The 20,978-nt window shown below is 37.8% G+C and overlaps 2 protein-coding genes across 3 annotated transcripts in view; one reads left to right on the top strand and one right to left on the bottom strand.

Moving 5' to 3' along the window:
• LOC119838741 (structural maintenance of chromosomes protein 1A) overlaps nt 1-5,104 on the top strand; it is a 17,996-nt gene extending 12,892 nt beyond the window's left edge. The window contains exons 20-27 of the mRNA XM_038364834.1: nt 28-150; nt 671-768; nt 1,100-1,244; nt 1,504-1,608; nt 1,994-2,068; nt 2,403-2,581; nt 3,613-3,790; nt 4,534-5,104. Coding sequence (XP_038220762.1) covers nt 28-150; nt 671-768; nt 1,100-1,244; nt 1,504-1,608; nt 1,994-2,068; nt 2,403-2,581; nt 3,613-3,790; nt 4,534-4,593 — 963 coding nt within the window. The 3' untranslated portion in view covers nt 4,594-5,104. The remainder of the gene's footprint in view (nt 1-27; nt 151-670; nt 769-1,099; nt 1,245-1,503; nt 1,609-1,993; nt 2,069-2,402; nt 2,582-3,612; nt 3,791-4,533) is intronic.
• Nucleotides 5,105-5,636: 532 nt separating this feature from the next.
• Nucleotides 5,637-20,339, bottom strand: LOC119838742 (rab GTPase-binding effector protein 1). Of its 2 annotated transcripts, XM_038364835.1 has the most exons (15): nt 20,148-20,339; nt 19,975-20,079; nt 18,487-18,624; nt 16,651-16,754; nt 13,646-13,729; nt 12,487-12,603; nt 11,751-11,814; nt 11,216-11,397; nt 10,469-10,701; nt 9,953-10,046; nt 9,333-9,508; nt 8,784-8,886; nt 8,013-8,129; nt 7,490-7,600; nt 5,637-7,245 (listed from the first exon to the last, which is right to left on the bottom strand). In XM_038364835.1, exons 1-15 carry the CDS (start codon nt 20,188-20,190, stop codon nt 7,078-7,080), a joined length of 1,839 nt encoding a protein of 612 aa, XP_038220763.1. In that variant the 5' UTR covers nt 20,191-20,339; the 3' UTR covers nt 5,637-7,077. The 2 variants fall into 2 exon arrangements, with proteins under 2 accessions (XP_038220763.1, XP_038220764.1); XM_038364836.1 differs by lacking the exon at nt 13,646-13,729.
• Between the last annotated feature and the right edge of the window lie 639 nt (nt 20,340-20,978).

The following is a 20,978-nucleotide window of genomic DNA, read 5'->3' as shown; positions in this document are numbered from 1 at the left end:
GCACTAACACACGCCACCCTCCGGCAGGCGCGCAAGGACCTCGCGAACATCCAGAAGGACATAGCGAGCGTGCAGAAGCAGATCGCGGCCATCGAGGCGCGCATCGACACGCGCCGCTCCGACCGCCACAACATACTGCGCCAGTGCAAGGTGACCTTCCACCCACAGACTCCATCATCCATAGTATCATCGTAACCATTTTCAGCCCATTGATACTCCCACTGCTGGGGCACAGGCCACCACGTTGGTCAAGTGCGGGTTGACAGATAGCACGTATCGGTGAACTTTTGATTCTTTGAAATTCCGGTTTCCTTGATATTTTCACCGTACGATCACCGTTTCGATGTTAGTTTACATAAATTGTCCACAGTGTTGTTCATTAAAAGTGTTGCGGTTGACTGGCTCTAAACATCTTTGCGTTTTGGTTCACTGGTTCATGGCTACATTTAAAACGTCATATCTTGCATATCCATTTTTAGTACCAAATATGAGGTGCAAAATAATTTAAAGCGCACTAAAATTCCTCCTAAAGTCAGCTACGTTCGACTCAAATCAGAAGAATTGAGTGATCGATTATAACGAGGTCATGAATTAATATAAACTATAGTCCTTGGCGTTAGAGGTCAGAAACACTAGTACAAATCTAAACAGGATTAAATTATGTTCATAGATCGACGACATAATAGTCCCGCTGCTGGAGGGCAGTCTACACGACACGGCGGACGAATCCGAGCCGTCCTCCATGTCTTCCTCGCAGCGCACCACTCGGTAAGTGTTCATCACCATTCCCTTGTCATCTGAAGTCAACTGAGGGCTCACAAATTAATTGGTCCTTCGAGCCGGATTTGAACTGGCAACTCATGTAAGCAGTTCGTTCACCTTTCTTATTTTGTTTATTTGTTTATTCTTTATAGTACATATCACCGAAAAACAATAAATTGTCATTATAACAAAGACCGTACCGGCACATATGCACTAAAAGGCGGCCTTATTGCTTCACAAGAATCACTTCTAGGCAACCGTTTTGTAACCTTTCTTCCTATACTGCCTGATTTCCTTTTTTTTCTTTACGGATTCTAAAACACCTCATTCTACCTAGGATCCGCGTAGACTACAGCATGTTGTCGGAAGCCCTCAAGGAGCTGGAGGAAGCTGACGAGATCAAGCGCAAAGCGGACAAGCTGCAGAAGGGCATCAACTCGCTGCAGAACACCGTCGACAAGATACAGGCGCCAAATATGAGGGTAGGTCACTCACAAAAAAACTCACTCACTCAAGAATACACGCGCCCAATTTGAGGGTAGGGCACTCACTAAATCCCAGTCGATAAGTTACAAGATCTTAGCAAATGAGTATGATACTCCTCACTTACGCAATCTGTGTCTATCTAATCTCTCATTACACACACACACACACAAACTCAAACATATACTCACTTACTAACTCACTTACTAACTCACTCATTCATGGTCTTATAATAATTTCGAATGTATTCAATTCCAGGCGATGCAAAAACTGAACGAAGTGCGTGAAAAAGTGAACGCGACCAACGAGGCGTTCGTCGCGGCGCGCAAGCGGGCGCACAAAGCTAAACTCGCCTTTGAGAAGGTAATGTACTTAGTGTCCTACTTCCCACTAATATTATATCATACTTACTTATATTATAAACGCGAAAGTTTGTAAGGATGTGTGTGTGTTTGTTGTTCTTTCATGCAAAAACTACTGAACCGATTGCAATTAAATTTGCTACGTAGACAGCTGGACAACTGGAATAACAAATAGGTAACTTTTTAACCCGATATTCCTACGGGACTTACGCGGGTGAAACCGTGGGGCGCTGCTAGTATTACTATAAATACTAAGTAGTAAGTGTTTTAATCTAGAAATAGACTGATATGAAAGATTGGTAGTAATATTTTTTTAAATTAACATATCTGCAATTTATTTAGCCTTTTCATACCGTTGATTTGTTTAAAACGTTGTGAATTTGCAGGTGAAAAAAGAGCGTCACGACAAATTCATGACCTGCTTCGAACACGTGGCCAACGAGATCGACGCTATATACAAGGTGAGATGCGCTTACAATGCAATATTGAAAAGAAAACAATATCAGAAAAAATGTGTCAAATATGTCAACTTTTATTCATTCCATTGTTTTATTAAAATGGCTTTATGGTGTTTAACTTATTTATAAATAACTAGCTTCACCCGGCAAACGCTGTTCTGCCTAACTCTTATCATTTAGGGATATGAAAAATAGATGTTAGCCGATTCTCATAGGTACCAGATAAGCACAAAATATTTCATCAAAATCGGTCAAGCCGTTTCGGATGTGTATTGCAACGAAAACTGTGACACGAGAATTTTATATATTAGCTTACTAAAATATTGACCTCGATCAGGCATTAGCAATGAACCAATCGGCGCAAGCGTTCCTCGGGCCGGAGAACCCAGAGGAGCCATATCTAGACGGGATCAACTACAACTGCGTGGCGCCCGGCAAGCGCTTCCAGCCCATGTCCAACCTGTCCGGCGGCGAGAAGACCGTCGCCGCGCTCGCGCTGCTCTTCGCCATACACAGGTGCGCCGCGGGGCTGCGCCCTGGGGCCTTTGCTATTCGTTATCTATGATGCTGGCGATTCATTTAATAGTATTGTATGATAATAATACTACTCAGCCGGAATGTTGTGTAATACCGCCGCAAGGCGAGGTACGTATATATTGAGGTAGTATACATGTATAGTAAAATAAATGTGAAGTCCCGTGTCCCCTAGTGGGGTATGGGGCAGATGATGTACATCTGTTACACTGATCGATTTTCTTTATGGACAAGTAGGTGATCAAGCTTCTGTGTCCTGCCAGACCGAGACATTTTTTTTTGTGCGTCCCCACCGGGAATTGAACCCAGGACCCCTCGGTTCTACGCTGACGCGTTAACCACTGTACCAAAGCGGTGGTCTAATAAAAAAGTGGTTCCCTGTAAAGTCGGTTTTACGGGCGAAGATTTTACGTGACAACGTCTCTTTCTCGGTAGAATATTTATTGATATGAATATTATTAAATTGCACAATAGGAACAAGGAATTGAATGAAAATAAGAATTGCACAAATTTTAACTATAGAAAATACATTTTGTTTACTAAAAAGACAGAGACAGACACAAGCACGCGCCGATTCAATGCGCCTAATTCTCTAGTGCTGCGCGCGCGGCGGACCGATCATAGTTCGGTGACTCATCGTAACGTTACCTTTTTCATAAGTGCCTCCGAGCCGCAACCTAATTTAAGACGTTGTCACGTCAATAAATAATAATTTTTAAATGAATTAATCCGAAATCGAAATAATATAAAAACATTAAATGCTCGGTGTGCCACAGGGTTGTGAAACAAATAACAAAATACTGTATAAAGCTCGCTTCCTGCGTCTGCCCCTATATATGTATGTATTTAAAACTACACAACGGATTCTAATGAGGTTTTTTTAATAGAAAGAGTGATTCAAGAGAAAAATCCATATGTATAATAGCATCTATCAAACTACTCTGAGTGTATCGCGCGTTACATCTGGTTTATCAATGAAAGAATGAAAGCTAACGTCTCCTGCACGTGTCCAGCTACCAGCCGGCGCCGTTCTTCCTGCTGGACGAGATCGACGCGGCGCTGGACAACACCAACATCGGCAAGGTGGCCGCCTTCATCCGCAGCAAGAAGGGCTCGCTGCAGACCATCGTCATCTCGCTCAAGGAGGAGTTCTACGGGTGCGCCGACGCGCTCGTCGGCATCTGCTCCGAGGTGCGCGCCCGTCTGTCTGTCTGTCTGTCTCTCTGTGCGGCGTCAACGGGCCAGTCAAAAATTGCGTCACACAAGGGATTTTTTAACCCCTCCCCTTCTACTTGGCAAGCTGGCACAAATTTAAAAACTTCCCCCCAGATGTGATATAAACATTTGCAACTTTAAGCAGTGATTTTAAAAAATCTTAGTGAACAATCGATTTCGATTTTAAGATCGAGTTGGCTAATTTTAAATGTCCCATCATAAGTACATATTTTAAATCTTAACGTGTGACGTCACAAAGGCTTTGACCCCCCCTAACCCTTGCCACACTTTGTCATATACCATACCCTCCCCTTTATCATGTGACGTAATTCATGGATAATCCCCAAGCGGTTACTTATTTCAAAATAATAAGTTAAATATATGTTTATTTGTTAAATAATTACAAAACAAGTATATAAATAAAAAGTTCCCGTTTCCGTTTCCGTTAGATTTCCGGGATAATAAAAAGCGTGTAAAAACTCGGGTCTAAAACTATCTCTGTACCAAATTTCACCTAATCGGTTTAGCCATTCTTGAGTTATAAATAGTGTAACTAACACGACTTTCTTTTATATATATAGATATACTAATTTTGTTGGTATTAAAATACATTAATTTCTCTCATTGTATTCATATTTTTTACAATGGTAAATAATGTAAGAATTGTATATATATTGGATGATATAAAAATTGAAAATATAAATCTAACCCTATTTCAGCCCGCGGACTGCCTCGTCAGTGACGTCATCACACTCAGCCTCGAGAACTATCCAGATTAAACATTTGATACCTAGAATAAATTTTTATTATTCCAGTCTGAGTTTTTTTTCTAATCGTGTTATAAGTTATGAAAATAAGTTATTTTAAGTTTTTGATAAGAATGTTAATTATTTTTTGACCTAGCTTTTTTCGTTAATTTAATTATTTTTATATTATTGTGTTACTCTAGACATTTTTTTTTGGAATTTGAATTTATTAAACGTTTTTCTCAATTATTTTCCTAAACAACTCTCAAGTCAGGCTGACTTTCTAATTGCACGAAAGCAAAAAATAACATAGTTTACGTATTGAAGTAAACGGCATATTATATTGACGCATTGTACTACTGTACAAGCTAAAATATTCATGTATTTAGTCTTATAATTTTCATATCATATTGTTTATCCTTTTCGTACATACCTTATAGGAAAGAGACAAGAAACTGTTAGTGTAAGCTAGCTCTAAGGCGTAATGAAACACCACGATTTGTATCGATCTGTTTATTTACAATAAAATATCTTTATTCTACAATATTGACTATTATTTACTTCGACTTATACACATTGAACTGAATCTTGAATTGACAAATACATCAATAGCAAAAAATACGGTAGAAAATATCCAAGTGTATATATATATATATGTTTTTATTGAAACTCAAAGGATAACAATTCGTTTTAAGGGTAAATGTAAGTATAAAATCTGATAAAGTACTGGTTGCTGCCATTGCATGGTCGTACTGTTAGCTATTAGATCATAATCACGTTCATCCTCAAATCACATTCTTATTAGCCATATAATATCCCAAACCACTAAAATACCCCCTGTTTAACATTTCTCGTCATACTACAAGTGTGTTAAGAGATATCGAGTGAGAAAATCGACCAGGGGAAAGATGCAAAATGTTATATCCACTTCTTACAGTATCTTATAACTTTCTTTTCTAATTTTCATGGATATATCGCTTAACACTCCTATAAATATGTTCACAATAAACATAACATACTATTGCACCGTGTAGTAAATACGTACAAAAAGGGAACATAAATAACAACAATAAAAATATAACAACACGTATTTTTATTTCATATCGAATTCACATAGAGACAGTTCACTGTACATAGTTCGCAATCAATTTCTAAATTAACATTAGCACTTATCCACCCTTGGTCACTGCGACATGTAATAGAGCGAATAAATAATAAAAATAAATGAAGCATATTGTGAATTATAAGTTTGATTCTGGGCTTGAATGGAAATATAACAATACCAGACAATACAAATATAGATGCATAGAATATCATAAAGACTGGAAATAATTATAATTATAAAATTAAAATATATCAATCAACACAATTGAATGCATATCTTGGTTCGTTCATGTTTTCTATAAAGCCATTTTATTCGTTATTAAAGCCCAAAATTAAACTTTATCCAAGTTCATTAACACATACATATCTCTCAGTATATCAAATGTATAAGGCGGGCCAAAAAAAGAACGCAAAATAATAAAAACAAATAGACAACTTCATTCATACGAACATAAATTTCTATAATAAATTTGATCATTATACGAATGAAATACAATATATTCATCATCATTCTCAATGAAACAATTCAACGAGATAACGCATTTAATTACAACTATCTACATAAGTATATCTATATACAAAATATCCGCTTACTTAGTCAATCTAATTGATCGTCCACTGACTGAGCAAAGATTTTATAACGCATACATTTAAAAACTGACAGGACAGCACTATAATATTTTATTTTCGATAAGCTTTTGATTTTACAAAGAACACACATAATTTGATCAGAGATTAAGTTTGTTTTAATATAAATATAAAATGTCGAAATAAAACAGTATTCTATTCATATTTTTATAACGTTTGTAAAAATCCCATATGACACCAAGTGTCTTCCAGAGAACTGAACACTATAAAAATAAACTGTACCAATTTATATCCTCGAATTTTTACGGCACTAATTAAATATTACACGTTAATTCCCTTCACAGCACCACAGTGGACGCTCACAGCAATATCATTTAGCTATCAATAAGAGCTACACTATCATAGAAGTTACCTTTAGAACACCATATAACTTGTAAAGCTGATGGATGATGAGGTTCGCTATTTGTGGGAAAAACGGATAAATATTTATTTTGACATTATCAAATGGGAAAGCCGAGAAAATCTTATCTGAACGAGAGCACTGAAATCATTTGAATGTTTTGATGTAAGAATGCCACAGAATAATACCAGCAACTGATGAAAGTGACTTAGCAGGGTGCTATGTGGATGCAGGGCATGACTCAATACTTGGGCTAAATGATGCTGGGTGGACCCGATTCAGCTGTTTTAGGAAGTATCGCCCCAAAATGCGGAATCCTCCTAAGACCTGACAGGCGTGTTAGGGTTGGGGTGTGTGTGAGAGTGAAGATGCATTGAATTCAGGGACGTCAGGATGAGTTCCAGGGCGTGGTACAGGTTAGGGCGCTAATCGGGCGAGTGCGGGGGCGCCGTGCTAAAGTAGGGCGCGGTGTGGGGCTGCAGCAGGGTGCGGCACACGGAGCAGACCCGCGCGGGGGCCCCGCGGGGCCCGCTGGCGACGCTGTGCGCGACGCACGCGTTGCAGAATATCCGCCCGCAGTGGCGGCAGTGCACCTGCGGACGTCACTCTATGTCACTCATGCACACTAAATCATATGAAAAGGTCCTTCGGGACGGTCTCTCTTGGCTTTCTTTTTCTTTCTTTATTCACTTAGTTAGCCACAATACAATTATTGAAAGAAAATAATGAATGCATAGTGAATAATTTAAAATTCCATTTATTTGTTTATTTGGGCAAAAAGCATGCATAAGTAAGAAGTAGATCCAATAAGAATGACTGAATGTTCGCAACAACTACCTTTTTCTTGCTGTTGGGCAAAGCCACGTGGCAGGAGGGGCACTCGTTGACGTCCTCGTCGTGCTGCCACCGCACCTCCGTGTCCGCCTCGCGGATGCGCTGCAGCTGCACCTGGGTTCATAGTTTACTGATGTATTTTGTTTTTTTTTTATGTTTTTCTATATTTATATTGTTTATTGAGCATGTAAATTCTGCAAGTGTGACGTGTGACGTGTGCATTATTGAGTGTCTAATTGTTGTGACGGACGTGCGTAAGGTGTAAGTGTGTATTTCATGTGAATGTAACGCGTGTGTTTTATGTGCTGAATCTGTACTGTAACTGAATCACGCGCATAAATGGAACGACTGTTTATTTGTCTGTGTGAGTGTGTGTGTGTGAGATCAGTTGCGTGCAAGTGTTCCTGTGATGCGCATGTTCGCATGTTAGTGTGTGTGTGTGATATGCATTTATTTGTGACGCCAATATGTGTGTGTTTCAGGGTATTCAATACGTGAGTGTGTGCGTGTGCGTGCGCGTGCGCACCTGCAGCGACTGCGAGAGGCGCACGAAGTCCTGCTGCACCTTCTCGCTGTTGTCGAGCTCGAGCTGCAGCACGGACACGCGGTTGCGCGTCTCCGCCACTTCGCTCGCGAGACGCTTCTGCTCGTGCAAATAAATTAAATAAATAATATTATATATAAAATTCTTGTGTCACAAATTTAGTTAAAGGACTCCTTCGAAACGGCTGAACCGATTCTTATGAAATTTTGTGTGCATATTGGGTAGGTTTGAGAATCGGCCAACAACTATTTTTCATATAGAGGATAAGAGTATGGCAGAACATTGTTAGCCGGGTCAGCTAGTAATTTATAAACGTTTTTGAATGAAGTTGTAACGTTGTTATTATTGTCTGTCACGAGCAACGTATGCCCTTCGTTGTTTTAACAATCTATAAATATGAATCCAAAGTCTTTTTGAACCCTGGAAAATTGATATTCAATTAGCGCAATAATCAGGGTCACTAACCACCACCATCCAGCTCAAATTGAATGATATTATCACACTAATATTATAAATGTGAATGTTTGTTTGTTTGTTTGGATGTTTCTCCGTCAATCACCACTGAACAGATTTTGATGAAACCTTGTATACAGACAGGATATGTGCTGACTTGGGCGATAGGACTTATTATCCCGATTGAAAATTCACATGGGATGAAACAGGAATCTTGATATCCGGGCGGAACCGGGACGAGCGTCTAGTACGTAATAATTTCCACATATTCCGCCCCAATGGTCCTTCGATCGAAGTTACCTTGTCTTCCAACAGCTGCTCGATCATGTCCGTGGAGGCTCGCAGCTTGTCCGCGAGCTCCTTCATCTGTTCCCGCTCCGTTTGCAACCGGTCCAATTGCTCCCTGCGGACAGATATTTCCCTTTTTAATTTTTTCTTATTATATCCAATATTTCGTGCTAGTCAAACCTTTAGATATTGACATTTTTGGGAATATCTTAAAACGTTTCGAATCAGAGACGATATAACTAACTATATATTCTTCAAATCACAATTATCGTGTGGAATTTGGGTTAGAGAGAATTAATCTCTTGCAGGAAACTTATAATCAGCCCAGTCCAGTTCGTAGGTTCGAAACCGGTCGAGCAAGAATTAGATTGATTTTTCAATTTATCAATTTATTTACTCATTATCCGCATCATCACTGCTCGAAACAAGGCATCGTGAGGAAACTTCCTGAATCCGGAATGTCAAACTTGGCCAGCGTGGTGGATTATGGCCTGAACCCTCATAGGAGACCTGTGTCCCAGCAGTGGGAGCATAAATGGGCTGATGATGATGGGCGGTCACCTGCACTCCCTGAGCTCGCCGGTGCTGGTGGCCAGCGCGGCCTCCTGCTGCTGCAGCAGAGCGCCGTGTGACAGCAGCTGGTTGCGCAGCTCCTGCTCGCTGGCCGCCGCCTCCTCGCGCCCGAGCTGGCAGAAGATCAGCTGCTCGCGGAGCTGGAGGCACTGCTCTTGCAGCTCCTGCGGGTTTCGAGAGGAGACTTCAAAGATGCACTAACAAAAAACTATTACTAAAACTCAATTTTTAGAAAAGGGTACATGAAAGGGCATATTTTGAGTTCTGTAGATATTACGTTTATATTGATTCGTAAAATGTCACCCTGTAGACTTGATAATTGTAGAATAGTTCCATTGGTTATATTGCAGGATTCATAGAGCATATCGGTTAAAGTTATCAATAAGAGAGTATGGAGAATAGAATACATACTACTCTTTTAATTAAGCAGAGTATCACGCATTGTTCTTAATCTGAAGGAAATAAATGACGATTGTATAAATAAAGAATGAGCATAATTTTGGATATGGGGTGGGCATCATTCTATTACGATAAATAGTTTCTTACAAACCCAAGTTCAATTACAAGATTTCGATATTCAAGTGATGGCAAAACATGATTTAACTTACTATAACGTTATCCGGTAGATTTATAATTTCATTCTGCATTTCGGCCGCTTTTTTCGTATATTGGCCGATCAGCATCGCATTGTCGCGCTCTAAGCTGAAAAACACATTTTAATTATTTTAATTCCCGATTAAAAATATCGAAACCAGAAAATATCAGAGAGCTATCATTTCCCTAAGGTTGACTTTCAAATTAAAGAAAGTTAGTTTTTCCATCAGTTCTCTAGCTGATAACTATTTCAGAAGCCTTCCAACCTGCAATCAGTTTAAAAATTAAAGATACAGCGACGGAATCATGAGGTCAAATGCGTTGCCTACTTTTAAGCAATACGTTCAATAAGGATTTGAGGATGGAAATGGTGAGGAGAAGAAAACGGCTCGCTGTCTCCCCCCACCCACCGCCCCACACTCCCATCATACCGTGTACTATCTCGTGGGGATGTAAACTTCCCCGGCGCGAAGTGGCCCAAGCCGCGATCGACGGCCACACAGCCCCAGCTACCTGCCCCTGACCGGTACCTGTCGAGCTTCCGCTGCAGCGTCTCCCGCTCGACGGTGAGCGTGGTGACCTGGTGCAGCGCGCGCTGCGAGGCGGCGTCGGCGGCGGCGGCGCGCGCGCGCAGCAGCTCCTGCGCGTCGCGCAGCGCGGCCGCCAGCGCGCCCAGCCGCGCGCCCGCGCCCGCGCGCTCGCCCTGCCAGCTGCGGATGGTCTCGTCGTGGATGGAGCGCACGCCCTCCAGCTCCTCCGTCGCCTGCGCGGACCGGGTCATGCATGTCGGTCGGTTCGGTCAGTTTGCGGTCGATTAAACACAATTTTCAACGGACTTCTAAGAGGGAGGATGTACTGAATTCGATTAAATAGTTTTTTTTTGTTTACAATCTCGGAACTTTTCGCTGGGTGCACCGATTTTTATAATCATTTTTTTATTCAAAGACTGATGCCTCCTCCTTTCGAAAAAATTGTGACCTGATTACTTAGATTTCGTTGTCCAGCTATATGTCTGTCGGTTTGTCTGTCACAAGGCTGTATCTCTATAAATCTTAGCAAAACAGTGGAAATTTTAAAAGATACCATAATATCTTTGGCACTATAACATATCACAATAAAAAAATCAAATTTCTATAGCTTTAATGGATATAGACTATGGTCATCATAGCCTCACCACGCTACACAGCGTTCCTTTTAAATCCTGACGGCGTTAGTAGCTGTCGCGAGTGATCCGTGTGCGGCGACCCTAAAATCCTAAACCTGCAACGTCTACTAACCAGTTTGAGAGCTTGCTCCGCCTGCGCGGCGCGCTCCCGCGCGGCGTGCGCGTGCGCCTGCTCGCCGACCAGCTGCCGCTCGTAGTTGGCGCACATGTCGCACCCGCTCGCCCCCGCCCCCGCCCCCGCGCCAGCGCCCGCCCCCGCCCCCGCGCCCGCGCCGCTCGTCGCCTGCTGGCCCTCTGAGGGTAAAAAATAAATGCTTATGAGCAATATTGTTCTAACAACCCATAGAACTAGCATAGACTCCATAGACTCCATAGACAAGTGTATATACTCTGTATGCACTTCATAGAAAATTTTTTGCTTGCGTAAGAAAAATTATTGTGGAAATTATGTGCATGTGGTAACTATGCAAGAAACCCTCAGGACTTTAAATCCTTTGACTACACGGGCAACGCCGTGGACGGAAAGCTAGTAACTTAATAAAAAGTAGAAGTTCAAATTAAACAATTACATTATTAATAATCATAGAGGTCAGATACAAAAAACTGCCAAGTCCTTAAAAATTATCCTGATACGCTGAATGGATTACCTGTCTCTGGTTTTGCATCTCCAGCCGTGGTGCTTGTTATGGCAGCCGGACTAGTGGCCGACTTCTGAAATATTTACACGTACACTGATATGCTATCAATTTAATTTGCTTATAAGATGATCTTAAGATTATGCCTCGAGGAATAAGGCTTTTGAAACATTGTCATAGGCCATTTGATTTGATTTGATTTGATCAAACAACCAATTTGTATGAAATCTGGCACGAAGATAGTTCAAGACTCCAGAAAGGTAATAGGATAGCTTCTATCTCAAAAATCCTACCACCTACGAGAACCAGGATAAAACCCCAGAACTGTCAATGTGCCATAAACACACAGATTAAAATGTCAGCAATCAAATTATACATTTATGGATTCATTGCCTGCTATATTAGTTAGAGATATTTAATGCCCAATTATATAAATAGAGCTTAATTCAAAAACTATATTAAAATGTATTAGTTCAGAGAGCCAACATTGTATAATGAATATATGGAAGATAAAAATCCTTGGAATGTTGATGACAGTTGATGGTGACAGTTCTTTGACATTTTAAAAGAGCAATTACAGAGTTTCTTGCCGACTCTTCTCTGTAGACACTACTTTCCGAACCGGTGGTAAATGTGAAAACTATGTTATGACGATTTAAAAGTGCTTCTACAAGAAGTCCAATTGAACAAATAAATGTTTGGAGTTTGAGTTGAATTACTTCACATATCAAGTGCCCCTTATACATACCAGGGCTTCTTGCAACTTGGCGTCAGTCTCTCTGAGCTTATTCTTGAGAGCGCCGATTTCCATTTCCATCGGCTGAATGATGGAGCGGACCAGCTCACCGTCTTCCACATTTTGCACCTAATAATACATAATTATTGAATATTTCCTTGTAATTGTTTTTAGATTAAATTCCACTCTTAAATAGATAGCTATGAATTACTTTGGGAGTAAACAAATGAGATTTTTTTAAATAATTAACCAATATATAAGTAGAGATAACATTTTAAATTTAGGCTATACAGTTAAATGCTGTGTCAATCTGAATAAATTATCTAATGAAGCCTCGATGATATATTATGATGAGGATAGATTAATAAAAAAACAAATCTATAATTACGGAACATTAGGCTGATGAACGAAAAGCCATCTTACTTCCAGTTCTTTAAGGACTATAAAAACTAAACTCACAAACAATGTTTTTCTTAAAAATATGCCAAAGCGTGGTGATGCGATAACGAAATATCATGCAAAACTAATCCAAAATCATAGCAAAAAACTTACAACAGTGTCACAAAAGCCTGTTGGCCAAATCATAGTAAAACTATAATTAAAGACCGAAATCTATGGACTTGAAACATAACAGATCAAATGCTGGTATGATGTAAGCATTTGTGTGCGAAAGATTCTAGGCTAGTCTTTTATAATTTCCGATAAACAACAATTATTTAATGCATATGTACTTATTTTCAACCGACTTTAAAAAAGCGGAGAATCGTATTTTTTTTCTTCTTTATTTTGTATCTCAGTGCTGTCAACTGCTGGGTGAACCGATTTTGATGATTATTTCGAAAGCTATAAGTGCCTTCCATGTGGTTCCATTTTAACTGTTGACTATTCGAATACGGAATTAGCTTTTCGTTAAAAATAATAATATTACAAAGCACATGATGTGAACAAAGTCCACAGAGTAAACATAAAAATCGGTCAAGCTGTTTCGTAGGAGCTACGACAATTTTGTGTGTAATATTTTGGGGCAAGTGTTCTGTATTTATTGATATCCTATATGTTTATCCTAAAGAATCTTCTAGCCCAATAATATACCAAAACCCAGAACATTTCCACGTGAATGGGTTCACGTCCTGTCCTCTACTGAATCAAGTGTTGTCCACGTGTCGCGTACCTTCTTGGTGGGCGTGTCCTCAGTGTCGGCGCCGAGTCTCCGCGCGAGCGTCCGCACGAACGTCGCCGGCGCGAGCGACACCTCCTGCCACACGCGACAACTTACCCGCCTGACCGCGGTGCGGGATATGCCGAGGGGAATACCGCTATCCATGGCTTATTTATGTCATAGCTGGTTGAGCTGGCTGAGTTTGTCTGATGGTAAGCGATCGCCCATGAACATTCGCAGAGGTAGCCCTCTGTGGATTTGCTGCCGGCTTAAAAGGGGTAAGGGAAAAGGAACGGATTGACAACTGGGAAGAAGGAATGGACTGGAACGGACGAGATAAAGGAAAGGGGTCTCCGGTTCCCCAAGCTCTCTCCCCCACCTTAGCCGGAAGTATCTAGTATCTACTTTAACTGGAATGACCTACCACCTTAAATGTTGAACTTTTTAACTCTTTTGAAGTGTATTTCTAGGTCGTAAGTCAGAAGTGAAACGTCTTAGCCATGTATTGTTGAGTCGAATAATTAAGAAGTAAAACTTCTTACTCATTAATGTATTAATGATTTGTGAAAGAAGCGAAACTTTTTGTGTATCGCGACGCGTAAACAAATTAAATGTCAGTTATGTGTTTAGTCAATTAACAAATTTCAAATTTATTCAAAATATTTAATATGCCGTTATATATTCTTTCAGAAACTTTTCAATCGGACAAAACTGTATAACGCTGCATCACTGATTGAAATTTTTGTAATAATTTATGAAGTGAAACTTCTTTAGAATCGTTGTGATTTCAAAACTGATGCAACGGAAAACACGACAGGTAAGAGACACAAATACAAAAATATGTAGAATGAAGCCGGCAAAGAATGGATGGAAATATACATACTATTTTATATATATTTATCTCATTCTTTTGTCGAATTACTGAAGTTACACTTCTATCGTGTGTGAATCGCACTCACACACCTTTTTGTTTTTTGATTAAAACGCCAGTAATTTGGACGAGACTTCCTCGTAAAACTATCGATGACTATATAATAAAATGACTCTATGACATATTACGACTTCAATAGGAGAAATTCGAAGCAAGGATTAGAAGTATTCCCACTAAACGACATATCCCGCAGCCAGCAAAGTTCGAACACTCAGCAACAAATGTATCTTATTAATATATAACACAATTAAAACACCACACTTCTCATCGTATATTCAAACCAAATGAAGGCTTTTACATAAACAGTTTCGCATTATACAGCATGTTAAGGGCCGGTGTGTGATAGCTGATAAGTGTTAGGATGGTAATACGATGCGTTAAGTCGAAACTCATTTAATTGTGAAAATTCGACAACAGTAATATTGCAAATATTATTAGAAATAAAGACGTGTAATTTGCCAAAACCTAAAATTTGCAGACAAAAAAAGAGAAATTTTGATAAAATTGGGACCAGCAGTGATTTTTAGTGGCCTCAAGGGTTTGATTTGATTATATATCGCAGTGTTTATATCAACTGAAGTCACTTTTTTGGCAATATGAAAACACTAGCTGCGCCCCGCGGTTTCACCCGCGTAAGTCTGTATCCCGTAGGAACATCGGAATAAAAAGTTGCCTATATGTTATTCCAGTTGTCCAGCTATCTACGTACCAAATTTCATTGCAATCGGTACAGTAGTTTTTGCGTGAATGATTTTGTTGATAATTATTTTTTATTGAAAGGTGCTACCGCACGTATGATCTCATTCAATTTTGATGTAATACTGACAATTTGAAAGCGATCGAGTGTTGCTGTTAAAATTAATTATTTTACTTTATTAATAATTTCTTTTACACTATCCAATGATTTGAATGAATGAACAAAAAAGATGTCATAAATAAAACAAATGCTATAAATATAAAAAACTTCGCACAGCATTTTCCAAATGTTCAATTTTTAGTGTTATAGCATTGAAATGCTTTAAGAGTGAGATTTTTTTTCTATTCTTTACAATTTTTTCTCATTTCATAATAGTTTTTTTAGTTCGTAACTTGCCTAAACGATAAGTGGCGTTAATTTTTAAAGCCGGCTCGAATGCCAGCCAGAGACAGATAATAACGAAGACCTACTTAGACTTAGTGAGATAACAACTTAGAAGCTCATTTCCGAACATGAATTTAAACGTCACTTAACAATTATTTCATGTTAAAATATATTTATAAACACGCTCATAAAATTACGTGACATTAGTGAATTAAGTATGTGACATTTGAAAGTGTTAATGTTAAATTATAATAAACAATGATTATCTTTGTATATACTAATAATAATAAAGCTGAAAATTTTGTTTGTTCAAACGCGCTAATCACAGGAACCACTGGATCGATGTCGAAAATACTTTCACCGGTACATGTACGTGATCATTGACTGCTACAGTATTATATTTATTGGTACTATATTTATAGTACCACGGGCAGAGCCGGGGCGGACCTCCAGTTGCGTTGCTTTAAACGGTACTTTATGAATTGTTTATTTGTACATCGTATTAATATTCGTTCAGTGGATTTCGCGTGAAAAAATTTAAACAAACATACATACACACGTTTGCACAAACCTTCCGGTTTATACTAATAGTAGGTTTGATAATTGATTTCATATGGAGTATTATATTATAATATATAAATTTATGAACGATTTTAAATTGTTTTATGCTAATTACATGTATTTATATAAAAAACGACAGCGACCTAAATAAAGTATACATATATTCGATTCTAAAAACTTATAAAAAGTGTAATAGTTGTTTTGATAACTCGCTGCTCCCGCGACTTCGGCCGCGCCCTTTTTTATGTAAAAATTAATATATCAACCGATTTCCTTCTAACTCTATACGTATATACATCTTACCTACTTAAATGTACACACAGTGCAAACTTTTTGTACCATTAAAAAAAAATTATCAATTAAAAAAAAAACAACTACGTCACTCAAGCACTGCACACGTGTCACACATATCATGCCGACGTCATGTGATCTCGGCCCACGTACCTGCTGCTGGGATCTGAGCTGGGCGAGTTGCTGCTCCAGTTCGAGGTTCTTGGTGCGCAGGCGCCGGACCTCTTCTATGCTGGAGGAGGAGGCCTCTATTGTTTCTGGGGAATTTGAACTTTATTCGTATCGACGTAAGGTGTATAATAGCATGATAGCAAGGGTACGGCGAATTCTCTACTATATTGAAGGGAGTCGCTTCTGTAATCGTTCTATGGAATTTTAATATATTTCTATCGCGAAAGTTAGTGTCGTATACTAATTAATGCGAATTCTATTCCATACTGGACGAAGGTTGCTTACGTCTCTGGGGAATTTGAAATTTATATGTAGCGTGTGAAAGTTCACTATCGCGTGGCAATCCTATTGAAAAATCTCGGAAACGTCGGGAAATTTTAACAATATTTGTAGACATTGATGGAGTATTATCAATTAATCTATAGAAAGATGATAAAGCTGAAGAGTTTGTTCGGTTGAATACACTAATCTCAGGAACTACTGTTTCGAAAGGTAACAAAATCCACACTTTCTTTCTCTCCTTTCATAAAAGCAATTTATTTATTCTTTATCGCACATACTAACCAATGAATTACAAAAAGAGAGAACATTAACTTATCAGTATAAAAAAAATGCAATGTATTATCTCTCTATATAAAATACGAGAAATCAATAATTATAGAAATACCTTGTGCGCCCCACCAGCAAAACGTTGGTAACATTATTGCAAACAAATCACAACAAACACATGAAAAATACTAACAGAGGAAAATCATGCTTTCAACTTGTTAAATCACATATATGATAAGAACACATTAATTAATCCCAGAACAATGCCAACTTTGTTGCTAGACATACTGATATATTGTTTAACTAGCTGCGCCCCGCAGTTTCACCCGCGTTAGTCCGTGTCCCGTAGGAATATCGGGATAACAAATTGCCTGTATGTTATTCCTGTTGCCCAGCTATCTACGTACCAAATTACATTGCAATCGGTTCAGTAGGTTGTGCGTGAAAGAGCAACAAACACACACACATCCTTACAAACTTTCACATTTATAATATTAGTAGGAAGTAGGATAGTTATTGTAGCTAGTAATTAATTTTAAATCTATACTAATATTATAAAGCTGAAGAGTTTTGTTTGTTTGTTTGAACATACTTATCTCAGGAACTGCTGGTCTGATAAAATTATTTCAGTGTTAGATAGCCCATTTATTGAGAAAGGCTATAGGCTATATATGTACCACGGACGAAGCTGGAGCGGACCGCTAGTTTTTATTATATAATTTTATTTCACTGTTTAAATTAATGTAACACACTTAATTGTATTAATAATTCGTTAATTGATTATTTTTTAATTATTTACACTTGACTTTTATAACTTGAATTATAATGTTGTAATTTCCTGTAATTAAAGGTACAGATAACCACATATATAGCAAGCTTTACAAAAATGTTATCTGTATTCTTTGTTGGAAATTATTTATTAATAAATAACTAAACAAATAAATAGTTTAGTTAAACAGTGTAGGCTCCATAGAAAACATATCAAAATATGTGCTAATAAAATATTTAGAATTAATTTTGTAATGGGTGCAATTATACATGATATATACATATAAAATTTTCCTCTTGAATCACTCTATTAAAAAAACCCCATAAAAATCTGTTGCATAATTATAAAATAACATCCAGACACACAGATGCCGGAAAGGGACTTTGTATTATATTATGTAGTGATGATAAATTGTCATGTAACAATTACTTCAAGTCTTAAGTATGAAAGTCACTTAATTAATATAATTGTAATACAAATATCAGTCAGTAGTCACTCACCACTAACTAACATCTGCAAACTCTGGATTTCAGACTTCTGATTCTCGCTGAGCGTCTGCAACTGCTGTAACTCCGCCCGCAGGCCCAGCACTTCAGAGTCCAGCTGTTCTTTCTCCAGGCGGAGCTTTCTGAGATCGTCTGGAAGTATAATGTTGAGAAATCAGTTTCTAAGGTAAAAATTGTGTGTGTGGAAAACATTACATTGTGTAAAATATTTAACTTCCCCAATGCTATAGAATACTTTTTACCATGGAAATGTACCACAGGCGAAGCCGGGGTGAACAGCTAGTATGATTATAAAAATAAATACTTTTTTTAGAGTAAAAACTTTAAAACCTTCAAATGTCATTTAATGGTACACACTAAATATAACCTTTATGAAGAATAATAATATACTTTAGTATTCTATGTTTTTTTGAGTACACAAAATTCAGGAACTACTTACGATAACACATACTTATTACATACCACAAGCAAGGCAAAGTCAGCCAGTCATACATATTTATATTTATATAGAAAATGTAAATGCCTGTAAAACACATATACATTTTCACAATACTGAAAAAACATATGAGCAAACATTCTTCATTTTTTAGCATGATATTATAGTGAATTCAATTATGTAAAATATAGCAATTATTTGATAATTATAGTGGCTAAACAGCAATCGATATGGATGGTTATTGTTTGTTTAATACAAGTTTAGTAAGAATTATAGTTAAAGCAATTGGATTTTAAAAAACAAAATTTTAAGGACTGCAAAATTATCAGATATTGAATAAATACCAGGAGATGTCTTTTATCATAAATTACAAGATTTAATATTATGTGTGTAGGATTAATTATTAATGTGTCAGGATGACTTGAACAATGTGTCACTGCAAAATCATAAACACTGATAGATTTCAATTTTGATCAATACATTCCATCAAGATGGAATTGAAGAAAAGAAAAATTGTGATGACAATGTAATGCTTACAGTTTAATGTATTAATATTTCAATAGATTATTCTATGGAGTAGAAAAGGTAACATTGTGAAATTGGCATCCAGTTTGATGGGTAGGGTTAGAAGCCCCACAAAGGACTTGAAGGACACTTGGGAAAAGATATTTCTCTACACAATACATAACATTGATATATTTACATTAATGTATATAAAAAATGTGTGAAATTGCAAGCAATGTTACAGAGCACAATATTTAAGATTTTAGACGGTATGCAGTCTTGGGCATAATATAAAAATCTTTCAGCTTTTAAAATGTATTATGGTGATCAGTGTATTACATTAGAATGGCCAAGATATTATAATGTATATATAGTACCATAGATGTGCGTTCTATTTCGTAAACATGTTCAATTATCGACCAGATTAAAATGCCCACAACCTCAGTGTCATAATTATTCTAAGAAATCTTATTTAGAAATGTAAAAGTAAATAGAGCATCGCCTTCACAGACAAATAACAACACACATCGAGGTTTACGAACCTTCTTTTTGTAAGAATAACTCTTTCATTTTCGCCCTCTGCATATTAAATTCCTCCTCCAGATCCCGTTTCGACTGGTCCACCGTACCTCCGCTATCTCCCTCCACTTGAAACAGAAACATTTCTCAATTTCCTGCAGGCATCATCACGATTAGGCATTAACGCAAAACACACCTTTCGTCGCGGGCTCCCCGGACATTGTCGACATTTCATCCATCACCGCCTATTAAAATATTTCACTATACTAAGCTTAGATTGAATGTAATGAGCATAGTTTTAGTGCTATCCTAAATAGTTAGGGAATAAAAACAATACATTGAGAACAGAGCCGTGATCACCAAATTACGAATTAATTTTGACAAATGACGTTTTCAGCGTGTCAATGTCAATGTAAACAGTGACATCTATCAAATGTCAGAATACATGTAAAAGTACTCTATGTATATAGATAAAGTAATTCTACGAAATTAAGTACTACTAAATATCTTTTGTTACAATTTCAGATATTTCTCAAGTATTTCATGTCATTTGTTAGGTTTATTTTGGACAAATTTTTCGCCCGTGATATCGCTCGCGTTCACTTCAGATTTTTGCAAAGATGTATATTTCCATGCACCACTTTACTTGAATTATAGTGTAAAGTGTGTCTCTGTTCCTAATTAAAATCAGTTCAGTGATTTGAAAGTGAACGTGTGACAGACAGCTGGAGTCACTTTTTTAACAAATTGCAAAATTGCAAATTTGACAATAATAAATTACAATATAGATACCTATAACATATAGTGTTATATGTGTATCTTTGACATCACTGAAACGATTTCAAAAATTCTTACACGGTTTGATTTGTACGTGGGCAATATATGTACCTCGGGTGAATCCGGGGTAGACCGCTAATCAACTATAGGTAGACGTAAATATTCAAATTTCTATATACCTACCAATGATTGAAAAAGGATTATTTAAGTTTTAGTAAATAAGCATTCTATTCACACAGAGGTGTAACTG

This window comes from Zerene cesonia, unplaced genomic scaffold, assembly GCF_012273895.1.
Source record: "Zerene cesonia ecotype Mississippi unplaced genomic scaffold, Zerene_cesonia_1.1 Zces_u004, whole genome shotgun sequence".
In the NCBI taxonomy this organism is placed as follows: Eukaryota; Metazoa; Arthropoda; class Insecta; order Lepidoptera; family Pieridae; genus Zerene; species Zerene cesonia.
This window is presented reverse-complemented; position numbering and strand designations above follow the sequence as displayed.